Raw genomic sequence first — 24,668 nt, forward strand, 5'->3', positions numbered from 1 at the left:
TATTTCCAAATAAAGTCTCATTGTGAGGTACTAGAGGGGTTAGGTCTTCAACATATGAATTCTATGGACAGTTCAGCTCATAAGATGGTAGTAAAGCACCATGACTTTGCTAATGAGTAAATTGATTTAATTTCTCTCCTCTTTCTCATTTCCCTCCCCCTCCACACACTTGTTTTTTGTTTTTGTTTTGTTTTTTAGTTATGATAATGTATTTTTGCAGTGTGTTTTGGTTTTAGCAAGACAATTTGACAAGAGTTTCCTAGGATAACTCAGTGGGTAATATGACAGCAAGATTTTACTTTGCTGAAATAAGCTATTTATCTACTTTGCTCCATAGCAGTTTGAGAACTCAAATGCAACAAAGTAATTTTGATACATGATTCTGTGTGCCTCTAGAAACTGTTATTTAGCAGGGTATTGGTATCATCTGTGACTGCAGTGGCTAGCTGACCACTTAGGGCTGCCATTCACAGCGTAGTAAGTTTAAGCTGAGCACTGACAGCCTGCACTGTACATGAGGCCTTGGCAATATATGTCACATCTTGGAATTAGCAATTTTGTAGGACCTTCTAGTGCTAAGAATTTTCATTCTTTGTAGTCATTAAATTATTTTATTCTTATGTGTTATACATTCCATACTATTTTCCATGTGAGGAAAGTTTAGTATTTTAATAACATTTCTAAATACATATATAGAAGTGCTGTTCTCATATGACATTAAAATGAGGAAGTTAATACTGAAGAGGAAATTAAATAATGTGTAGAGTGCTTCGCTCCATACATAGCATGTAGGAATTTCTCAGTAATTGCGAATATTCTTCTGCTTCATTTTCCTTAACACTCAAATGAATGAGAAGCAGTGTGCACACACGTAGGAGCAGAGGTAACTTGGTACCCTTCAGACATTTGAATTAAAAGGAAAATGCTCGGGTGCCTGGGTGGCTCAGTTGGTTAAGCGACTGCCTTCGGCTCAGGTCATGATCCTGGAGTCCCGGGATCGAGTCCCACATCGGGCTTCCTGCTCAGCAGGGAGTCTGCTTCTCCCTCTGACCCTCTTCCCTCTCGTTCTCTCTATCTCTCATTCTCTCTCTCTCAAATAAATAAATAAAATCTTAAAAAAAAAAAAAAAGGAAAATGCTCTTCCAGCACTGTGCCTATGACAGAAACCTGTAAGCCATTTGGGTTTTACATCTCTGCTTACCTATTCCCTCAGCCTTAAGGTTTGTGCTTTCATAATTTTCTGTATTTTTTCTTATCCAAGTTAGTATTGTTTTCTTCACAGTAACCTCTAAAGTCCCAAGGTCTGGCCCTGGTTTACTTCGTTTAGCTTTGTTTAGCCACATCTCCAGCACCATGTCATAGTGCCTGGTGCATTGGAAATGTTCACCCCAAGTTTTGACTGAGTAGTGCTTTAGTGCATTTTTCCCCTTTTAGGTTTTGTTAATTGCATGACCCCTGTAGTGTTTACTTTTCACTTACCACTACCCCACTGCCACAGCTGTATCTCATCTGCATTCGTTTGGATTTGGTTTATCCCCCCCAAAATAATAGAAGTAACTTAGGAAAAATCTGTTCCTGTAGGGAAACAGAATCAGAGGTACCACTTTCCATAAGACGTGAGCTGTAATATTTTAACCACTCTGGAGCATTTCTGCTGGAACGTCCTCTGTTTTATCTCTAAATCAGCACATATAAAGTGTGACTCCCCAGAGGGCTGTGCTCTCTAGGCACCCCATTTTTATGGGTAATTCTTCATGCTTTGTAGTCTGGAAACAATTCGAAAAAATGTGACTTTTGCCCCCTCTTTTTCTTATTTCTCCAAATATCTATCACTAATTTTAGTCATTTTCTTGTTTAAAACATCTCTTGGATAATTCCCCCTATTTGCCTTTTTTTGGTTGCAACTGAAAAGTCTCAAATTGGGTTAGACAATAAAATTAATTTTTGACTTCTTTAACTGAATTAGAGTGATAAATTAGTTTCTGACAGTACTTAATCCAGTTGCTTAATAGATAACTTGATGTCATTAATAATAGTTGCTCTTGTCTCTCTAGTCTCTGGTGTCCTTCTCTCTCTCTCTCTCTGCTCTAATGTCTGTGATGGTACATAGTGTCTTTGTTATCTGCCACCTCCTCTCTGAAAGGAGGAGGTTGTCTTTCCTAGAAACCAGCAAATGTCTTTTAGCATTTCATTTACCAGGAGTGATTGAGGTGGGGCAGAGGGAGATGATGTGTATATGTGGGGGTGGGTGTCAGCCCTAAGCTGAAGATACAAAATATGCTGGTTGACTTAAGCAATTAAGTAAGCGCCTTCCTTTGGACCAGGAGGATTGCCACAGGATTGGGAATGGAGTAGTTCTCCAGATGGAAAGCAGGAATAGTGGTGTCTTTTGTCAGACTGTGGCAGTGGAGGCTGCAAGAGGCAAGCCACAGTTTTCTCTATCTTCTTGATTATAGTCACTCAGCAGTTCTCAGCTGCTGAGTTCCAGAGAAAACTAAGGTATCCTTCCTTCTAAATGATCTCTCAACACCATACCATCCCCAACATAACAAGTACCTTGAGCACCTGTGGGTCATTAATATTTATTTGGAAAGGTAACCCAGAATGTCCAAAGTGGCATTGACAGTTACTTGCCAATATAAAACAATTCTTTAAAAAAAAAAATTATATATTTATTTGAGAGAGGGAGGGTTTGTGTCTGTATGAGTCGGGGGAGGGACAGAGGGAGAGAATCTCTAAGCAGACTCCCCACTGAGCATGGAGCCCGGTGTGGGTCCCCGTCTCACGACCCGTGAGATATGACCTGAGCTGAAACCAGGAGTCAGACACTTAACCGACTGAGCTACTCAGGTGCCCCAAAACAATTCTTATTTTTAACATCAAAGATCTTTTAGCAGCTTTTAATATTGTTGCTCTTTTTTCATCTTTTGAATAAACAACTGTGGCAGATATTTGTAGATGTATTTACAGATGTACTGTTTTGTCACAAATTTGATAATATTGAATATTTTTAAATCTTTATTAGTTACGGCCAGAATGTTTTTATGTTTATTATTGGTGAAATTAAACATTTTCCTAAGGTTTCAGCTAGAGGGGCCATCAGTCAGTTGGTTTGATCTCTTGAGTGGACCCAATCTGTTGGTATTCAGTAAGAATCAGAGTAGCCATGGGAGGGAAGTGTAAGAGGGACAGACAGAAATGGGTGAAGGAGAGTGGGAGGCAGAGGCTTCCAGTTATGGAATTAGTAAGTCACAAGGTTAAAAGGTACAACACAGGAGTAGAGCCAGCAGGATTGTAATCCATGGTACGGTGACAGGTAGTAGCCATACTTGTGGTGAGCATAGTATAATGTACACCATGTTATACACCTGAAACCAATGTAACATTATGTGTCAGCAACACTTGAATTTATAAAAAAAAAAAGTCAGAATAACCATTTATTCCCTTTGGTCCAGTTATTTACTTGTAGAGACTTTTCCTGATTCTGAGAACTATTCATTAGTGCACACCTACCAAAAAGAAATGAAAGAAAAACAACTTTAAGCTTAAATATCCTGATGGCAGTCTTAGAGGAAGGAAAGTTTAGGATCATCCAAATAGTTGAGCAACTCAAAAATTAAACTAGTATGTCTGTTATGATACAATATGCCACCACTGTACATTGTGTAAGATAAAGTAATTTCAATTAAACATTTGATTTTGGATCATGCAAAGGGTTTCCAGATCTCCTTATAATGTGTTGTAGGCAGGACTGGTTTTATTTCTATCCATAACTTTCCCTGTCTTTTCATTCTTTTAAATTTAAAATGATGTGATATAGGTTTATAGTTGGGTGCTGGCTTGCTCCAGGAATGGACTCAAAAAAGAATATATCTTTCTCCTAGGAGAAGCTAGGAGATGATTAAATTTGTGGGGCAGTTATTGTTCAGTGTGTGTATGCTGAACTCAGTTTTGTGATGCTGAAAGTGCTGTACGTACTCAGTTGAATGAATCCTAGCTAACTTGTCTCAGCAGTCCTGTTTTTTGTAATAGTTGTTAAATTATTGTCTATAATGTCTTGAAGTAAAATATTTCATACTGAACATTTAAAATGTTAAGTGTACTTTTAATATAAACACTTGGCTAAATATTAGTTAAGACTAGTTTAATATTTACTTTTGACTAATATAGCTATGAATCTGAATTAAGTAACTGATTGCCTGTAACTGATAGGAGTTTTGAATAAAAGCTCTTACAAGTTTATAGGCTGTTCTGCGAGCTAGGATGGAAAAGTACAAAGGCATTTAATTTTTTTCTTTTTTTAGAACTCAGTCATTTACTATTTAAGGATAAATAAGTATGATGAGGCAGAATATACCAAAAATTGCTTTGGGCCGGGGGGCATGTGGGTGGCTTAGTCAGTTAAGCATCCGACTGTTGGTTTTGTGCTCAGGTCATGATCTCAGGGTCATGAGATCAAGCTCCTCTTCAGGCTCCGTGCTGGGCGTGGAGCCTGCTTAAGATTCTTTCTCTCCCTCTACCCTTCCCCCCCTAAAAATTGCTTTGTGACTTAGGAAGTATTATTTATTTTGAATGTCTTGTTTAATACTCCCATCTGCTCCTTGAGGGGCAGGACTTATTTTACCCGTGATAACCTCAGCAGGTCTGACACCCGGCTGGTATAGGATAGAGATTGGATGAATGTCTCACTGCTGTTTTGTGATCTTGTTTGAAGATAGTTGTACTGAAAGGTACCACAGTGGCGGAGATGCAGGGGTAAGACTTCTTGTATACCTCTGAAAATGAGTGATGTCTAGTATCTGAATGTCTGGTCTTCACCTGGGACAGATGAAGAGTCCCATCACATTACAGAGCACCCACCTTAGCTGTGTAAGCAAACAGACCAAAATGGAGCAGTTCCACAAAGCCACAGGGAGTCCACTAAGGAGGTAGTCTGATTTCACTCTTTGGCACACAGGCTTTTAATTTAAGGTGTTTTGAAAGTGAAGACTGACTTTTTCAGGCAAGGAGTTTCTTAGTGTTTTCTTTTCATCGTCCAATCTCCTGTTCTTTTCAGGTGTCTTTTTGAAATTAGAATTTTAAAAAGGGTCATATGCTAGAATTAAGTGTCTTTGAAAGTGGATAAACTCAAATCTTTGTAGACTCTATGTAGTTTTATTGCAACTGGGACTGAAACCTCTAGTACAGATTGCATTAAATTTACAAATCTTTTTTCTTTAATGCTGCCTTTGTATGTTTCTCTTCACTAACTGAACTCTGCAAGGCATGGGCCAACCTTATTTCATCTGTCTATTCCTACTCTCAGCATAGAGATTTGTCTGCCCTAGCAACACACGTGGGCAACAATAAGGTCCTTTCTAGGAATAATGTAAGAGCTAACTGAAGTAGGGCTACAGGTGGAATAATACTTCTAAATTTGAAGTTTACCCCCTTCCCTTAAAAAATGTTACTCTTGATTCCAGAAATTGATACAGTTTAATGCTGTGATCAGTGGAATAAAAAAAAATTGCAATTTGAACAGATAAAACTTTTCTGCTCTACTTGTTGGGCATTTTTTGTGATGATTTTTAAAAAATGTACCAGCAATATATATTTATAAGAACATTTATAGACAATAACTTCTGTCATTTTGGTTTGTATTTTTCTTTGCCCTGGAATGTATTATTAGGTAATGCTGAAGCATCACTGATCACCGCTTTAAGTTGAGACATTGATGAACCAAGCATTGTTGAAAACCTATGCATCTTAGGTACTTCAGCACCAGTGTTTGAATGTTGAACTGAATGGTATATTAGAGGAAAAAAAAAAGACTTAACTCTGTTTTCTTTGTCAGTCTGTTTCACTTGGAGTCCACCTAGCACATTTCATTTTGGGAAATCCTGTTAATGAAATAGTGACGAATTGTTTTCCTTACAAACAGATATCCATGATTGGTCAAATTATGTTTTAATTTCTTATAATTCTATAATGGTGTGGGATTGGGTTTGTTTTGTTTCTTTTTGAGAGAGAGTGTGCACATGTGAGAATGGGGCAGGTGCAGAGAGAGAGAGAGAGAGAGAGAGAATCCCAAGCAGGCTCCGTGCCCAGTGGAACCTGACCTGTGAGGCTCATTCTCATGACCCTGAAATCATGACCTGAGCCAAAATCAAGTCAGTGCTTAACCGACTGAGCCGCCCAGGCGCCCCACTTGTTTTGTTTTTTTAAAATCATTCAGTTCAACAGGCTTTCAAAATTGACTATGATTAATGTCTACTATGTGTGCCAGACACATTGCTACACATTGCTGTGGGTCAGAATAAAATTGAGCAAGATATCCTCCAGAGCATGAATCACCTAATGTACCATAGTAGTAGCATCTAGACAAGATGTCCTGAGCCAGAATCATCAAGAGTAGTTAGTTACCTTTATCATTCCGAACATTCAGGTTATTAATTGTACTCCCTGAGTTAATTTTGTGGGAGAGTACCTTTTTCTTTCTATGAAGATAACTGTTACTCTTCTTCTGTGGTTACACATTTCGTTAAGTGGAAGTATTGCTGATCCAGATTCCTCAGAGAACCTTTGGTTCTTCCTTTCTCCTCATCCCTGTGTCCCGCTGGTCACACTTTGGAACCCCTGTACTTCTCTCCCTGACTCCATGCCACAGACCGGGTTGTGTTCGTCCATTAGACCCCTGCAACATCCTCCTACCTCAGCTCTTACTCTAGTCCATTTTCTGTCCAGTCTCTTCTACATATCAGAGCCAGGATGGTCTTTATACAGTGTCAGTCTGGTCATTCTGCTACCCGCTTAAAACCTGTCAGTATATTTTCTCTAAGTGATGCTGTCAGGGCCCCGCAGAACAGGGTTTTTGTTTGTGCTGTGAGCCTTACTTCCATGTTTTGTTTCTCTTTCTTCATCCAGCCTTTCCACTATTACTGCTCACTGGATGCCTTCCCTTCCCTGCCTTCCTCCCACAAGCGTTTGTGTTCTCCCTCTCCTCATCCATCCTTCCAGGTCTAAACACCAGTGAGTGATACTTTCTTCAAGATGTATTCCCAGACTACTAAATTTGGTTAGGGTGTCCTCTGTGTGAGTCATTGGAAAGTTGTTATTACTTCCTTGTTTGTCTTTGTTCTTCTCTATGACAGAAGCTTGATGTGCTTAGTCACCACTTTTTCCACAACTTAGGGCAGGAGCAGTTCCCCTCACACAGTAGCCTGCTCAGGTGTTTGTTAACAATTTGTGACTTTTAAATATCCCGTGAAGTGTGCATCATAAAGAGACTGATGATGTAGCAGCACAGTGAACACAGGCACATAATGTTAGATAGCCCTTTACTGAATGATGTCAGTCTATACTTTTTAAAATAGGGGACCAAGAAAGTACACAGTCTGTGGATCAGATCTGGCCCACTAGCCTATAAGGACCACAAGCTAAGAAAGGTGGTGGTGGTGTTTTTAATGCTTGAAAAGAAGTCCAAAGAGAAATATTTTATGATCCAACTTCATCATATGAAATCCAAATTTCAGCATCCATAAATAAAATTTTATTGGAACATGGCCAGACTCATTTGTCTACATCTCATTTGTTGCTGCTTTTGTGCTACAACCATAGAGTTGAGTGGTTTTAACAGAAACTGTGTATGGGTTGCAAAGCCTAACATATTTACTGCCTGACTCTGTACAAAAAATGTTTGCTGACTTCTTTTTTAAATAATTTCTGTGACATGAAAACAGATAAGTTATAATGAGAACATATTTAAGTTAGGTCTCCATTTCCTTTTTTCCCTCCCTCTAAATTCAAGATTTAAGCATGTCCATTAAGAGAATATCATTTGGGTTTTGAAAACTGTATTCCCACCTCTCTGCTTTACGCTAGCTAGATCTTTTTGAAACTTGAGCGTTGCAGATTAGATGTTGAGAAAACAGAGACTTCAGATCCTCTCAAATTATGTAGATAAAACCAGTGTAGATGGCTCATCCCTTACCCAGTGGTCTAAAATCATTCTTTTGCTAAATAATATTCTGATTCCTAAAATGTACTTTTTTTTTTTTTTTACAATTAAGGAGAAAGAGGAAACAACTTTTTATGCTATTTGATTCAGTCATATAAAATACAATGTAAAGCCCTTTTATAAATTTTGAATCCTTTTTGCAAATATGTTATCTTGCAGAAAAATAGACCAGCCATGTTTTGGTGGTATAATCTATCATTAGGCTATATAGAACCTTCATTTTACATCATTTATAATAAAATCAAATGGTTTTTACAACATTGTTTACATTTTGTTTTAAAATATTTTATTGAGAAAATACTTAATTAACTTTGTTTTATTTTTAGGGTTATATCCTGTGTTGTGACCTCATGGTTTAAGTGGGAATAAAGATGAGTATAAGCAGTGATGAGGTCAACTTCTTGGTATATAGATACTTGCAAGAGTCAGGTGAGTACTTTCATAAAGTAAATAGGCCTCAAATTATTTTAATATTCTCAAAATAACCTTTTATGCATTTGAAATTTGTATCAGTCCAAACTGTTGAACTTTGTATGTTTCCTTAATGTCTGGACTGCCATTTTAAAGCTATGTGTTACTGCATGGTTTAACTCTCTGACTCTTTCAAATATGTTGGAATCATCTCAGGCAAATATTTGTTAACAAGTGGTTTGGCTTTCAGTGTTCAAAGACCATTTTTTATAAGTTGTTATGAAATGAGATTGCACACGGTCAGTAGGAACATATAAACTTTCAGATAGCACCAATTTGATAATGTATATTCAGAATCCTCAGCTAAATGTTATTGAAACTAAATTAGCCATATTTTTTCAGAATGTTTTCATAATCATTATCCCTATCGATTTAGTTTATCCTTGACCTGAATTCTTACTAATGTGTTCATTGGCAGGTGATTAATAAATTAAATCATTGGAGGTCATTTGTAATAAATATTAAGTAAATCAGTGTTCATTTTAAGCAGATTAAGAGGCGTCCTAAAACAGAAGGAAAGCTACAAGGGAAAATGTGGGATAGGTTAAGCAGGAAAACGTAAAAGTAGAAACTTGGGTTGGACGGGGCACAGGACCTGTGAAAGAGTGACAGCACTGGCGAGTGCAGCTTACCAACATGATATGGAACCATTTGGTAGTCGGAAATAAGCTGGAGAGGTTGGATTTTAGAAATCATTACTTAAAGTTGGGACGTTGTAGTAGTAAGGTGAGGCACAGTGTGTGTGTAGGAGGGTGACTGTGGTTGGCGCGTGTGAGGGAGGACAGAAGGCCAGGAGCAGGAATTGAGCCCTCTCAGTTTTGATTTTGAAACGATAGTTCTTCTTCTGACAGGGCTTAGTCATTGTCCTCTCCTATGCAGGGAGCGCAAACATGGCCTTAGATCTTCGATGCCCCTGCTCGCTGAGCTGTTGTCAGCTTCACTCCAGTTCTGGGAGCTTCCTATTCCCAGGCACCATCATTGCCTCTCTCTGGCCTGAAACAGCTGAGAAAATGATGTCTAATGAGGGCAGAAAGGGAGAAAGAAAAGAAACTAAAAGTAACCAGCTAAGGCAGAATAATTTGTTCTGAAGCTTCGAAATGAATAGATCTTGTTTTGTTTTTTCCTTTTTCAACTAGTCAACTGATACTGAAGGCAGATCCTAAGACAATATCCATTGAATATTTTGAGCAAGATTAAAATGATTAATGAAGTGGAAAAAGTAGTGACCTGACCTAGTGATTATTACATATATAAGACAGATGCACATGCCTTGAATACTGTTACTTGGTAACTTGGGCTAAAATTGAAAGAATTGTTGGGTCAGAACAAACTCCTGCTTTCTATGCCTTTGAAACTGACCACCATTTAAGCCAGAGCTTTGGGACCTCGGACACTAAAGTAGAAAACGTTGTGAAGGGCCAATAGATGAGAAATGTATGTAATGGCTTGTAGGTGTATTGTAAAGGCAACTGCTTAGGTTGAATCATAAGAAACTGCTGTTTCTGGAGATAAGAAACAGGTGGAATAGCTCAGCAGCATCCTGTAGCTCAGCCTATACTGAGATGAAGTGGGGCAAGGTGAAGTTAGAGATGTTAATGAACACTCAGATTTTTGTAGCAAACAGAAGTCCACAAATTGGTGTTTTATGTTGCTACAAAAAAAATACAGCAAGTAAAAGGGGCAGTAAAATAATACTCTGGATTAATTTCTGAAAGAGTATCCAGTGGTTAAATATTACCAGAAGTCTTCTTGAAGTTGCTTATGTTCTCAGAGAAAATCCTTTGAAATTCCACATTTTAAGGTGTTCCATGTTGCAAGGATTATATATTAAGAAAAAAACTTTGTGTGGTAGACTGCTGCTTATCATAGTAAGTGCTTCATAATTTTTTACTGTGTTCTTAGTTTTGCTTTGTGTATTTAAAAAGGTTTATACTTTACGGTGTATCCGTAATGAAGTACAATGTTAAGCCACATCTCTGAAAATGTGAACACCAGTCCCTTTATTAAATTTGTAACTTGCCATAAATTTAAGAACCGCCTATACCGGAGTTCTAAAGTTTGATCCTCTGACCACCTGCATCAGAATCATTTAGAGAACGGCGAGTGGGGCCCAGGAATCTGCATTTTACAAATGCCCCAGGTGATTCTTAGGCATAAAAAATTTGAAAGCCACTGGTCCCTATTAGTTGTAGGACAGTTAGAACTTGACAAGAAAGTTGACAACAGGTATGTAGCATGTTCACAATATCTTGAAAGAAAAATGCTGTTTAGTAGCTCTTCGAGATAAAGTAGAAAGCATGAAGTGTACATATGAGATTTGGAGTGTGAGAATACCCCCTGCTAAAACATTAGGGAGGTGCCACTAAAAGAGGTGTATTTGTATTTGTAGGCAGGATTTTGTAGGAATGATGAGGCATGTTTATATCATAAAGGATACCATGAGACATTCATTTGAAGTTACAGAAGTAGGAGATGGGAAAAAGTTTAGGAAATTGATAGTTCTGTTAGCTCAGACCAGGTTTCAGATAGAGCTCAGAATCTAGCCCATCTCAGCACTTGGTGACTTATTCCGAAAGCTGTTTCTTGGTTCTGATCTCTAATTATACATAAAAATGGCCATTTTTGCAAGTGATTTGATTTTGGAATCCAGTAATTCCTTTTCTGGGTGTATTTTGGTGTATTTTGGAGTACTGAATTGGTTTAGGGAGCTAGGTAGGAAGAAAAGTAATCATGACAAAAAAAGTATTTGTGAAAAGACCTTCACAGGACTGGTTTTTAAAGACCACCACTAAGGAAAGTAAAATTTTTCATGCTTGTCTTATTATCTAAAAGCTCTCACGCAGAAAGTCCAAAAAAACACCTTATGAAAGTTTGTTCTGTTTTGATAGATGTATAATTTAGAAATAATGTTTTCCAGTAGGAACTTCTGATATTTGTTCTCTGTAAACACTGTTTAATGTTGACTGGACTATGGTATCCATCTCCAGCGAGAATAAAATCCCTCAAATTGTTTTACATAACTTTATACTATGAGATGACCATCCTATTACGATGTTGTCAGCACTAGAATATATTATATATTAAAAGCTCATCTCCTCTCCCCAGATTATATAACTTTTGATTTTTTTCTTTATCCATAAAACTTGTTGCTTGTTGAAAAGGGATTACATTGTGATATTCAGCATCAAAATGTTTTATAGGCTTCTGTTTGAAATAAGTCATCCTCCCCTACTCATTTAAACTAATTAAGAGGAAGGTATATATTATTGTAAGATGTCTTTTTATTTTTCTCAGTTCTGTCTCTAACAAGTTACTTTGGTCATCACCATTTTGTACGTCAGTGAACTAGACTTAGGCCTTCATAGTCAACAAAAATTTTCTAGGAAAGGAAATTTTTTTCTCTTTTGAGAAGACTTGAAAATTGAGTGTATTTGACAGTGTGTGTAGTACCGTAAGTAATGATTGACTTGATTATTCAGTATGTTTCATTTAATTAGCGTTCGCCCGAGGGCATTAATAGTTTGATTGCCCTAATAACTCACATCTAGCAACCATATGCAGAATAAGCACTAAGGGGTACAGCTAAGTCGTATGGAACAGAACTTGATACAGTGTTAATTTTAAAAGATTTAAGGTGGTTTGGACTTTTTTTTTCCCCCCTTGCATTGAGTCTTCTCTAGCTTTAGAAATTGTGCCAGCAATTATTTGTGAACTTGTGCCAACTTTTTTCTTGTTGCTTTGTGTAAGATGTAATTTTATTTTGCTTTAAATGTGTATTTTGTTTGGGGGAGAAGTCTTGATTCTAGATAAAACTGTCATCTATGATATGTTTAAAAGCTCAGTAGCATTTCGGTGAATGGTGTACTTAATATTGGACGCTGTGAAACAGTTGCATTTTATGATGGAAGACTAACTGGAAAATGCAGGAACAGTATGTCCTTATTACTGAGCTATTTTCTAGATTGTGATTCTGAATGCTATCATTTTTTAAAATCCTCATGTTTTTAGAACTGAGGAGGTTCATCTTGCCATACAGTCTTGGTTTATGAAAAGGTGATGATGTATGTAAGCTTAAAGCATTTGGTTCATCAAAGATCAGCTTGTCTCTCCCACCACCCACCTTGCTCCACTGTTCACTAACTTTTTCAAGGGGATATTCAGTCTCGCTGGTTATAGGCCTTGCACTACTCCACTTTTTCTGAGAGGGTGCTTCCTTCAGATGTTCTTTTATTTGTTTATAAGAGCATACACACTTAATTTAGAAATCTACACATATCGTAGTAGGCACAAACTAACCCGAATGTTTATGTATAACGTTCAGGTTCTGATCTGTAACACCAAAGAGCCTATTTGTTGTTTTTTGTTTTGTTTCTGTTTTTTCATTTAATGATTTGGTATTAACCCCTACAATGGCTAAGAAAATGTCAGCCATCAAATGACAGTGTAGTTTCTCTTGACTCAGATAAAGGCAACAGACTTGAACAGTGAACTGAATGGAGTCAGGTTAAACTGGCTCTCAGTGCCTGTAGCCATGAAGGCCTGGAGTGAGGAGAGTTCAGGATTGGGTATGTCCACCTCTAGTCTTTCTTTTCATTTTTATGAGTAATTGGTTGGCTACAGAAATGCAGGTTAAATATACATACAGTTTGCTTTGTAATCAAATAAAATATGCAGTAACATGGATTTGTCACATAGTTCTTGTACACATGACTAATGATAAACAGCAAGTACTTGTCAAAAATAATGGTAAATTTTATACTTCCAAATCACTTTTTCTCTTTTATAAGCTGAATGACTATTTTTTTTGCTGATAGAGGAAAATTCCTATTTACACATTACTGCTGACATGCTTGTTAAAAGACTAATGTCATTTAATAATTACCAAATAGAGAACTTGTTCAGTCTTACTAGTAATCTTCTTGCTTATTTTTTTCAGGAATAGCCAGCAATAATAAGTGTACAGGGAAACATAAATTGCTGATGGCACTATAGATTTGCATAATTTGGGGGCAAAGCAATTGTGCAGTTATGAAAACTTCCTTTAAAATGCCCATGTCCCCCTCAACTTTTGAGGGAATCCATCCTAAGGAGAAAAATATATATATACCTGGCAAAAGCCTATACATGTAGGTGTTTGAGGTAGCATTCCTAAGTAGTAAACATTGAGAAAGTCTAAATACTTTCCATCGATGGGATGAATAGTTTACTAGTTGAGTACATTCATTGGCCAAATAGTATGATAGTAAAATTATTTCAGAAAATATAGTTCATGTAGAATGTTCATGGTTATATATATATTTTAAGGGCAAAATTAGCCCTTAAAAATATTAGGGCACAGAATTGTGTAGGCTGGTGTGTTACATTGTGATGGAGGCAAACAGTGTGTAAAGAGAAAAAGGAAATACAGTTGCACTTGGGTTTGGTATTTAAATTTTTTTCCTTCTCCATGTTGTCCATTATTTTTCTTATAAGTACTGGGTCTAAATCTTCAGCATGCAAGATCCCCTCTAGCATTTTTTGCCCCTCCTTCTTTTTGCCTTTTCTAAAATCTTTAAGCGTGTAAGTATGGAACTTTTTAGAATAAACAAAAATCTGGGTCTATAGGACACAGTTGGAAATGGATTTGGGGACAAGGGAGTTTGTGGTGATGGGAGCAGGGATATAATTTTCTGGGTTTTTTTTTTTTTGTTTTTTGTTTTGTTTTTGTTTTTACCTGAAGCTTAAATAGGATCTTGGATTATTAGATTTTCCTCCTGGACTGTGTCGTGGTAATAGTTAAGCTTTGTGTGTTGTTGCTGTTGTTCAGTCACCCTGTACCATAGCAGTGACGTTCAAGGCCCGTTTTCATGTTGCTGTAGTCTGTTTGCAAAGGAGAGTTGGCTTGCTCTGGAGGACTAATACCTCTTTGAAAACACAGCCCCTGTCATCCCAAGGGAACGCCGTCCCTGAAACAAGCAGTATGTAGAAAACAGTTGTTTTGTGATCTTGTTTCTTATGTGGGAACCATGCATGGGGTCTTGTAGGCTCCTGAGTTACCACGCCTCCCCCGCCACTGCTTGTCTTTATTCCTGAGTTACTGTATACTAAACTTCATGGTTTTTAGCCTTAATTCCTTTCTGGAATCTCTTTTCTACCTTCCAAATGTTAATCACCCTAGGGAATTTGTAGAGTACTTGATTACAAAGGTATTATTTATATCAGATTTGCACTTACTCCTGGAAAGAAGGGTTGCTATTTTAAGCAATCAAACCAGTCTTTAACATCTCACAGATTTAGGTGAATCTCTTTTGCCTTCTACTATGTAAATCAAAAGCTGCCCCTGAAAAAATATTTCCTGCACATGTATTTACAGATAAATGGAAATATTTTTTGGCATAACCTGGTTCAAGTTTTAGTTTTGTTTTTTTTTTTTTAAGATTTTATTTGTTTATTTATTTGAGAGCGAGAATGAGAGAGAGAGCACATGAGAGGGGTGAGGGTCAGAGGGAGAAGCAGACTCCCCACTGAGCAGGGAGCCCGATGCGGGACTAGATCCCGGGACTCCAGGATCATGACCTGAGCCGAAGGCAGTCGCTCAACCAGCTGAGCCACCCAGGCACCCCTTTAGTTTTGTTTTTTAAGGAAGAGTTAAGTCAGATGCTTTTATTTTTGGATTCATAGCTTTTCTGATGTGCCAAAATACGTTACAGTAGAATTGCATTCTGATTTAACAAATGTTTATTGAGCATTAGTTAAATTAGGTAACATTCTAGGTTTCCAGAATGAAAAGATTTACTAGACATCAACTCTTTCTTCAAGTAGCCTAGTCGAGCTCTAGCATCATACACATACACACAAGATAACCATTCGGTGTGGTACATACTGTACCTATAACAAACTATAGGATTAACATAACAGAAAAAGATCCCCCTCTAGGGTAGTGAAAGAAAGAACTTCCCCTGCATTCAAATAGGAGGAAAGAACTTAGGAACACATGAGATACAAAAGCATGAGATAGCATAGCATATTCATGGTGCTACATATAATTGGCACTCACTTGAATTTAATGTGTAATGTGAAGAAGGGTGGGGGGCATGGAATTGGAGCGATGAGTCTGGAGAGATAAGTAGGGTCAGATTACAAAGGTAACTGTGTGTCATACTTAGAAATTTGGCCTTTATTGAGAACACCAAAGGGATCATTGAAAGTGCCCAAGTAAGGAGTGATGTGATTGGTTTTGTTTCACAGATAATGCCCTAGCTGTAGCGTGGCAAATGGACTGAGCTGGGGAAAGAGGAACTTGGGGGTAGTAATTGTAGGCAATGGATGATGGGGAACTAAACCAGGTTCCAGGAGAAAAGGAAAGCTGATGACAGAGACCAGAGAGGTAGGATTGATAGGATTTGGTGAATGGTGGAGCACTAGGGGCCAAGGTAAAAGTTAGGATGACTTTCAGGTATAATGAAGTAAGGTCAAATTTCTAAGGAAAACGAAGTTTTAGGGAGGGGAATAAGAAAAGTAGTGTTTTTTTTTTTTTTTTTAAGATTTTATTTATAATTTTGACAGACACAGAGAGGGAACGCAAGCAGGGGGAGTGGGAGAGGGAGAAGCAGGCTCTCCGCTGAGCAGGGAGCCCGATGCGGGGCTCGATCCCAGGACCCTGGGATCATGACCTGAGCCGAAGGCAGAAGCTTAATGACTGAGCCACCCAGGCGCTCCAAGAAAAGTAGTTTTGAATATAATGATCTAAGCTGCCATGTAGTGCTATGACTAGAAATTTAAAAATTACAGTTGAATTCAACATTTATTGAAGCAGAATGTTTTTAATTGTGGACCTTTTTTAGGGTAGACATTAGTGTGAAGTGTCCAAACAATGCTAATAACCCTTTCAGAGTTGTTTTTTACTATTTGAGATGGATGTAAGCACCTGGGATAGCTTCTCTCCTGGTCTGATAGAACAAATTCGGGATATACAAAATGCCAGCCCAAAATCGACATTGTCCCGCCTGCAACCCTTAGGATATTCTTGGACATAAGCTTGAACTCTGTCTGAACAGAGTCTAAATGTGATGATTTTGATTATTTTAAGTTGTACTCATGAATTAGAGGGTACAGAAGTCCTGGACTTTGCTAAAATTTGTAAGGCTTATGAAAATCAAAACACTTGAAAAACGTTGCTAATAAGATGTATTAATGTTTCATGCAGTACTGACACCTCTTTCAAACACCCTGAGTTGAAACAGAACAATGATGTAATCCTTCATTTTCTATTAGTAAACAGGAGCTCACTCTGTCTTAGCTTTATCCTTGACCATATTTTAACTTAATTGTTCAGTAGGAGCAACGGAATGTAGTGGTTACCTCCATGGTCTCTGAATGAATTTAAATCCTTATCCTCTTAAAGATAATGTGGTATGTATACACAATGGAATATTCCTCAGCCATAAAAAATGAAATCCTGCCATTTACAACACCATGGATGGAGCAAAATAAGTCAGCAAAAGACAAATACCGTATGATTTCACTCATGTGGAATTTAAGAAACAAAACAGATGAACGTAGGAAGGGGAAAGAGACAAACCAAAAAACAGACTCTTACCTATAGAGAACAAACGGAGGATTACTGGAGCGGAGGTGGGTGGGGGCTGGGTTAAACAGGTGATGGGGATTAAGGAGTGCACTTGTGATGAGCACTGGGTGTTGTATGATGTTGAATCACTAAATTGTACACCTAAAACTAATATTACACTGTGTGTTAACTAACTGGAATTTAAATTAAAAAAAAAGTAAATCCTTACCCTGTTAGTGGCTGTTTTCCCATCTGTTAGCTCAAATTATAAGATAACAAAACTATATATGTGTGCATGGTGCAGACCCTCCATAAATGGTATTGTCCATATTGAGTCTTTGTAAATCTCTAAGCCACTTGGCTGTTTAGCTTTTTTTCCCGTTTATGACTTACTGCAGAATTTATTTAGGGAAGGGCATATAATTGAAAACAGGACTCTGCAGCCTCACTGCTTATGGATTTCACTGCCTTATCTTTTACCGTCTCTCCCCATCCTTCCCAGCCTTTATTGTTAGCCTTCTACCCTGGCAATCTGGAATCTACTCACATTCAAGTAGTTATGGGTTTCCTGATAGGGACAGTGCAGAATGATGCTCTTTTTCATTGTTATGTTTCTTAGTTTCATTACTATGTTTCTTAGCCATCTCTCTGAGCTCAGATTAAGCTGAAAACCATAAATGTGTTTAATAATGATCATGCCTGTAGGCAAAATCATGAGTTAAAATCAAAGACTTGGAATGTCTTTTCACTTCTCACTATGGGTTGCAGGAGTAGAATGGCCAGGTGTTTCCAAGAGGGGAGGAAGGAGCCATGAGGAAAACCAACTTAGGTGTACTTTGTCTACTGACTAAAATCTTTCCTAGCCACATGCTTTGTGTGAGTCCACAGTATTTTATTCTAGACTATTCATAAGTGCCACAGAAGCCTAAAAGTGGAAGCACAAAATGCATCAAGACACAGAGTCAGCACTAAAAAACTAGGATAGTTATTACATGGGTTTTTAAATCCATTTAAGACACAAGTAAGCCCGTGTTCATTTAGTTAGCATGAAAGTTTCTTAACATTCCGTATTATATGTATAATGTGATTGAATTGCTTAAAATACATTAATGACAGTTACTATTTAATGATAAGCTCTGGTGGATGTTTTAGTAAAGAGAATAAGTGCACATGCGTTTATCATTTTACTAGAATTTAACCTTTGAGTTTAGACTTTCATAAAACGAGACCGACATATAAAGAGATTTTTATTATATATTTTGGGTTTAAGTATTTCAAATTAAAACTTAAGAATTGCTGATAGAAACTGGCTATTTACTTGCTAACTTTTACTTCCTAAAGCTTTCATACATACAGTGAGATTTAGCATAAAAATTTTCATGTTTTATAACTTTAGTTTGCTTTTTATTTCCTAAGTTAAAAAAAAAAACCTGCAAAATATTGGATTTATACTGTGTTTGACAGAAATATCAAATGTCACCTTAATTTATCTTGGCCTAAATTATCTTTAGTGAAGCAATTGACTCACATGATTTCCAAAGACTGCCCCCCATTCCCCCCTGCTGCCCAGCTTTAAAGTTAGATGCTATTCTTTGAGGAAAGTTATGTGCCATGGCTAAATTTTATATGTACTAGAGATTTTATATCATATTTTATGTAATTAAAGTGAAAAGGAAAATATGTAAAAGTTAATATGTTTGGATTTTGGTATTTCTTTTGTTTAAAAACGTATTTAACCTTAGCTAACAGTCTGGGATTCCACATGATGGATTGCAATTTTGAAAGATTACAGAGGTCTTTCATTTGTGTCCTATAGCATGTTGCCACTAGGAGAATAAATTCTTAGACGTTTTCTTCTGCTTTTAGGATTTTCTCATTCAGCGTTTACCTTTGGTATAGAAAGCCATATCAGTCAGTCTAACATCAATGGTGCCCTCGTCCCACCTGCTGCATTGATTTCTATCATCCAGAAAGGTCTACAGTATGTAGAGGCAGAAGTTAGTATTAATGAGGTAAGGAAAAATTTATTTCAAATACTCTTGTTTGTCCTTAAATCTGCTATCTGTTTGTTCATTCATTATCTGATTTCAGCTTCACCAGGTTAACAAAATTGAAGGGTGGTGTTCCTTATGTCACAGTCAGGTTGAACAGGCAAGGCCTGTTGACTCTGAACTGTAAGAACCATTAGTTCTAGTTTATTTCCCTTTCTTTGGTTTTATAAGTAAATAAATAATTTTCTTTAAAACAACAACACCGTGCTGTGAAATGCTGAGACCACAATTGACGGTCTGAAAAATTAAAAAACCTCAGGTTATTTGGTTATACCTGATTTTGGAAGGCAGTTTATAATTGAAGCCAACTCTTGATACTTTTGCCTATCTAATAAGGTCCATATATAGGTAGTTTCATTCAGGTGTCGGCCAACTGTGACCCATGAGCCAAATCCTGCCTGCTTGCCTGGAACACAGCCACACTCATTCACTTATATATTGTTTTGGCTACTTTGGTGCTACAGTGGCAGAATTGAATAGTTGTGACAGAGACCTTATGTTCTGCAAAGCCTAAGATAATTTACTCTTTGTCCTTTCACAGAAAAAGTTTGCAAACCCTGGTCTAACTAAAAAATTTCATATATGGTCAGGATTTATAAAATGGGGGGCTCTTTATGTTATTTTCATTTCAGAGATTAACATGGCTCCCCTTTCCTTTTGCAAGTATTTTTTAAAACAAGCATCCATGGTTTCTACACCAATATTTATTGCTATAATTATATAGTATACTAATTCTGACTTCATTATTTTTTAGTTTCCTCCTCTCCAAAACTGAAAAGTCCACTAGTATTGTGTCCTCGTTGACTTTTAGTTCTTTCCGTCCCAGAGTATCTTTTATTGCAGAGGGTGAGAAACAGTTTCCATCAGTGGACAGAATTGAAGTCTCATGGTATCTGAAAAATAAATGTTTTACAGATTTAATATAGTACTCTACAATGTATCTGTTGGTATTAATATTCTTAAGTTACTTAAATTCTCCTACTCCTCAAATATTCCTTGCATTTGACAACTCAGAAAGATGTGCCATGTTTTTGTAACTCAGAGCACCCCATCACCCCATGGTAGGTTATCTACCAGCTTACGTGAGTTGGGCCTTACACATGCATAGTCCTAGCTCATTTGCCCAGTTTCTATTTCTGACTTGTTCTGTCTCCTTGTGCCTGCTGGAGAACTTTTTATTAATTGTGAGCTTCCTAATATCAATGAGAGGAGCTTTGGAAAATTATGGCAACTCCATAAAATTAAAGAGCACAGTCTCAGAGTTACGATGGTACATTTCAAATGGTAGTGTGCCCTAGAGAGCTTGTTAAAACATGGGATCCTGAGCCCTTCAGAGATTTCGATCCTGTAGGTTTGACTCTCCATTTATAACAAGCTACCAGCTGTGATGGTAGTGCTGTTGGCCCTCAGGTCACATTAGCAATAGTGTCAGGAGATCTCCGTTGTCATTGACTGGCTGTGTGACTTCTGCAAGTCTTTAAACCTGATTGTGCTTCCATCTCACCATTAGTAAAATGAGATGATTAGTTGGCAGAATATCTGAGGTCTGTTTCTTGTTTTAATACTTGAATCAAATCACAAGAAATTTTTGAGTCCAACAAAGCTATTTTAAAAGTTTTTAGTTGTAAAGAAGTGTTTATTCTGATGTGGCACCGAGTCTCCTACCATTGTATGAACTCTTTCATAATGGCCATTGCTTTTCCCGGACGGAATTTTGGAATCTTAACGAATCACTTTTTATCTCCTGGGCCTGCGTTTTATTATTCCTTTCAGTATTTCAGCTTTCTCTGTGCAGTATTTCACAGTATGAACTAGGTGAGGAGCAGGAAAATTTAAAACAGCTCTTTGCAGACGCTTCATCCTGAATGTGTTCTCTTTCATGTTTCTTTCCTCAATTTTCCACATCCAGGATGGTACCTTGTTTGATGGTCGGCCGATAGAGTCTCTGTCCCTGATAGACGCCGTAATGCCTGATGTAGTACAGACAAGACAGCAAGCTTACAGGGATAAGCTCGCACAGCAGCAAGCAGCGGCCGCCGCCACCTCCACAGCAGCCACAAACCAGCAGGGGTCTGCAAAAAATGGAGAGAATACAGCCAATGGGGAGGAGAACGGAGCACATACTATAGCAAGTGAGCGGAAAGAATTTCTAAAAATTGCTTTGCAGCAAAAGTAATTTTGCTTCATGTGGATGTCTCATCTTCCAGACTGGAAGTAACATCATCTGTTTCATTTATGCCAACTTGTTTCCCTAACTTGTATCACAATTCAGATTCTTGCTTCTGAAGCTCCAGAAAGCTAGATTTACTTTCATGGATTTTATTTTCTTCCTTAAATATTTAGAAACCATTTTCTACTGTTAGATAAATTTTGTTGTTTGCATTTGATTTCTAAAGAAAATTTGTAATACTGGTCATTAACACAGTAATGCTCTGACATGGAGATACAAAGGCAGCTCACATGTTATGTGAATGATATCAGCAGCCCCTACTGGCAGAAACTCAGTGTTGACATGGATTATATTTAATTCAGACCATTTTATCATTTTAGCCTTGTTTGGCTCTAACCTTTTTCACCGCCTCCCCACCACCCCAAACACATACTCTTGTACATCTTTTAAAAATTGTAGGGTCATACTTAACTAAGGATGGGAATTTATTTCTCATGTACAGTTATTTTCACATTACCTGACATAGGTGGGGAAAAAAAAAGTTAGACTTTATATTATAAGGCAGGTATTCACTGATTAAGAATTATCCCCCCCCCCAGGATGTTGTAATATTACTTACCTAACTGGCATTTTCCACTTGTTTCTCCTGACACAGATAATCATACTGATATGATGGAAGTGGATGGGGATGTTGAAATCCCTCCTAATAAAGCAGTTGTGTTACGGGGCCATGAATCTGAAGTTTTCATCTGTGCCTGGAACCCCGTTAGTGATCTCTTGGCATCGGGGTATGTTTCTCAAAGTGAAACTAAAATGTATTTTTAAAAATATCGTACTGAATTATTGCACATTTTATAAAAGCATTACTTATGTTTTCAGGTTTTTGTTGCTTTGTGGTCCTTTTGCCTCTGTAAATCTTTATTTCTTCATAACATAATCTTAGAAATTATTTTTTAAGATTTATTTATTTTAGAGAGCAAGCGAGCACAAGTGGGCGCGGGCAGCAGGAAGCGGGGAGAATCTCAAGCAGACTCCCTGCTGAGTGTGGAGCCTGATGCGGGTCTTGATCTCATAACCCATGAGATCATGACCTGAGCCAAAATCTAAAGTCGGTCGCTTAACCAACTCTGCCACCCAGGTGCTCCCATAATCTTAGAAGTTTTAATTAAACCTACTTCTTCAGAAGTGCCTAGGGTCCCCAAAATGGAGACTAAGGAAAATAATTGGAATTGGAGATCCCTGAGAGTCTAGTTTTTATTTGCCTTATTAATAAGAGCATATAAATATGTTACTTTGATTCTGGGATACTTGAGAATATCACAAGGACTTAAAATATGTTGCATACTTTATAGGTCTGGAGACTCAACAGCAAGAATATGGAATCTTAGTGAAAATAGCACTAGTGGCTCCACACAGTTAGTACTTAGACACTGTATACGAGAAGGAGGGCAAGACGTCCCAAGCAACAAGGATGTGACATCCCTAGATTGGAATGTGAGTATCACTGTATTATCCATGGTGAATATAGTTCCTAATCTTCGTAACCTCTCTGAACTGCAGACTAAAGCAGGGTTTGTCCATTTGTTGAGATGCTTTTGAATTTCACTTATAAGAACAACAAACTAGGACTCGCCATTCTCAAATGTGGTGTTAAAAACAATGACTGGTCTTCCAGTGGTCAGACCTCCGTCCAACTTGAAGCTCTTCAGTTTATCTTGCAGCAGAACCTTTGTCCCGCTGGCAGTGGCCCACTCTGTGCTTCCTCTTCCTCTGCTGTAAAGTACAACTGTGAAAATGGTGCCTGCTTAAGTGAAGTAATAGGTGAAAATCAACAGCAGGCACATACGAAGTCCTTAACTACTAAGCCCTTTGCTAGGGGATAGGAGAAATCTCCATAATAAAACCATGTTCTTGTTTTTCTCATTTTGTATGGACTGATGAGAACTTCACTGCTGACTGCCTTGTAGGGACTGTTAGTCTAGGTTACTTCCAAGCTCTATTCTAGCTGGAGGAATCTTACAGTTCTTGGATGCTCTGTGTCATTCCACATCTTCCAGAGATCACTTCACTGCTCTGACTGGCCAGAAAGTTTGAGCTCCTCATCCATAAAGCTTCACCCTTTCAGTTTCACGTATGTGATAAGCAGCTTGGTTTGTGTCCATTCCCATGATTAATTTGTGGAAAATTTGCATTTTGAAAGTTCCTGTATCTTTTCCTTTATTCCACGTGGCTTTTTTTTCCTTCCTTGTGACTTTGCATCCATTTTTTACCTACTCTCTCAAGTGTAAGAAGCATCTTAGACAACTTCGGGATCTCAAGCATTTCATGGGGTTCACCATTCTTTCCTCAGCAAATGAACACTCTCTCCTCCTCTGGCCTCTGTTCGACAACTTTTGTGTGGCTTTCCATAGGATCATCCAAGTCTCATTCCAGCGAATGAGAGCTGTCTTTAAAAATGGTATCTCTAGCTAAATTTCTCAGTGTCTGTGAAATTCTTCCAAAACAGTTAGCTAGGGTTTTTGTTTGTTTGTTTTTGTTTTGTTTTGTTTTTAGTGTTCCCTTATAAAATTTCCAGCAATCTGTTTACTCTTTCCCTCCTTTGAAGATAGCAGTTACCAAAATGAGAGAAAGGTTTAGCATGCCATGGTATTGTTTGGTTGTAGGGTCAGAACTAAGAATTATCTTCTCAATATATGGGACCTTATTATATCTTAAGTCAGAGGCCTTACCACCTTGATATGCTATTTGGCTCAGAGACCTATGAGTTAACTTAATGAAATTTACGGGTTACACTGAATAGGATGATTAACAAATGTTTGTTTGTTGAGCTTGGTGATTCTCAACTCCCAAGTTACAGTTTTCAGAAGTGTGGACTTTTCAAACATACATTATTCACTATAAACTTGAATCTTCCACTAAAAGGGGAAACCATTATCCTTGATTAATGGTTCTTTTAAGACATTTGGGGTCCAGTAGTTTAAAGGAAACTTCCCATTGTTCAGAGTCTGGAAATTAGCTTTTGCTGTTGGTTTCAGCGCAGCTCCTACTTCCTCATATAGAACCATATCCTGTCAGGACTGAGTTTACAACCCTTAGTACCATACCAGCATCTGTTTTTCACTTACCTGCACAGCTAAATGGCTTGGGAGGTCTGAAAAAGGGCAATCTTGTTTCCAATTCCCTTTCCAAAAAGCATCACAAAAGCACTGAGTAAGGCAGGATTTCATTCTGTGTCTTCAGTAGTGTTTACTAATCCCAGCAATAGTGTTTTTAATGCACTCTGTAACTTGCACTTCCATAGATCTGTCCTTCTGTTGTACCATTCATCAAGGCCAGGCACAGCAAGGGAATATAAGATCAGAGAAATTGGTATGGATTTCTCCTCGCGGTAGAGTAGTTCCAGGCAATTGTACTCACTTCATTAACTATAAA

The 24,668-nt window shown here is 37.7% G+C and overlaps 1 protein-coding gene across 8 annotated transcripts in view; it reads left to right on the plus strand.

Annotated features, from left to right (window-relative positions):
- Positions 1–24,668, plus strand: part of TBL1XR1 (TBL1X/Y related 1) — a 173,661-nt gene that overhangs the window by 125,680 nt on the left and 23,313 nt on the right. For 7 of the 8 annotated variants that reach the window (XM_028100797.2, XM_028100798.2, XM_028100795.2 and 4 more), the window contains 5 exons: positions 8,323–8,425; positions 18,882–19,027; positions 20,976–21,198; positions 21,892–22,024; positions 22,589–22,730. In XM_028100797.2, coding sequence (XP_027956598.1) covers positions 8,368–8,425; positions 18,882–19,027; positions 20,976–21,198; positions 21,892–22,024; positions 22,589–22,730 — 702 coding nt within the window. In that variant the 5' untranslated portion in view covers positions 8,323–8,367. The remainder of the gene's footprint in view (positions 1–8,322; positions 8,426–18,881; positions 19,028–20,975; positions 21,199–21,891; positions 22,025–22,588; positions 22,731–24,668) is intronic. The other variant, XM_028100802.2, reaches the window with a different exon arrangement.

Source organism: Eumetopias jubatus, unplaced genomic scaffold, assembly GCF_037043125.1.
Source record: "Eumetopias jubatus isolate StellerSeaLion01/CBP00866 unplaced genomic scaffold, mEumJub1_p1.0 scaffold_1, whole genome shotgun sequence".
Lineage (NCBI taxonomy): Eukaryota > Metazoa > Chordata > Mammalia > Carnivora > Otariidae > Eumetopias > Eumetopias jubatus.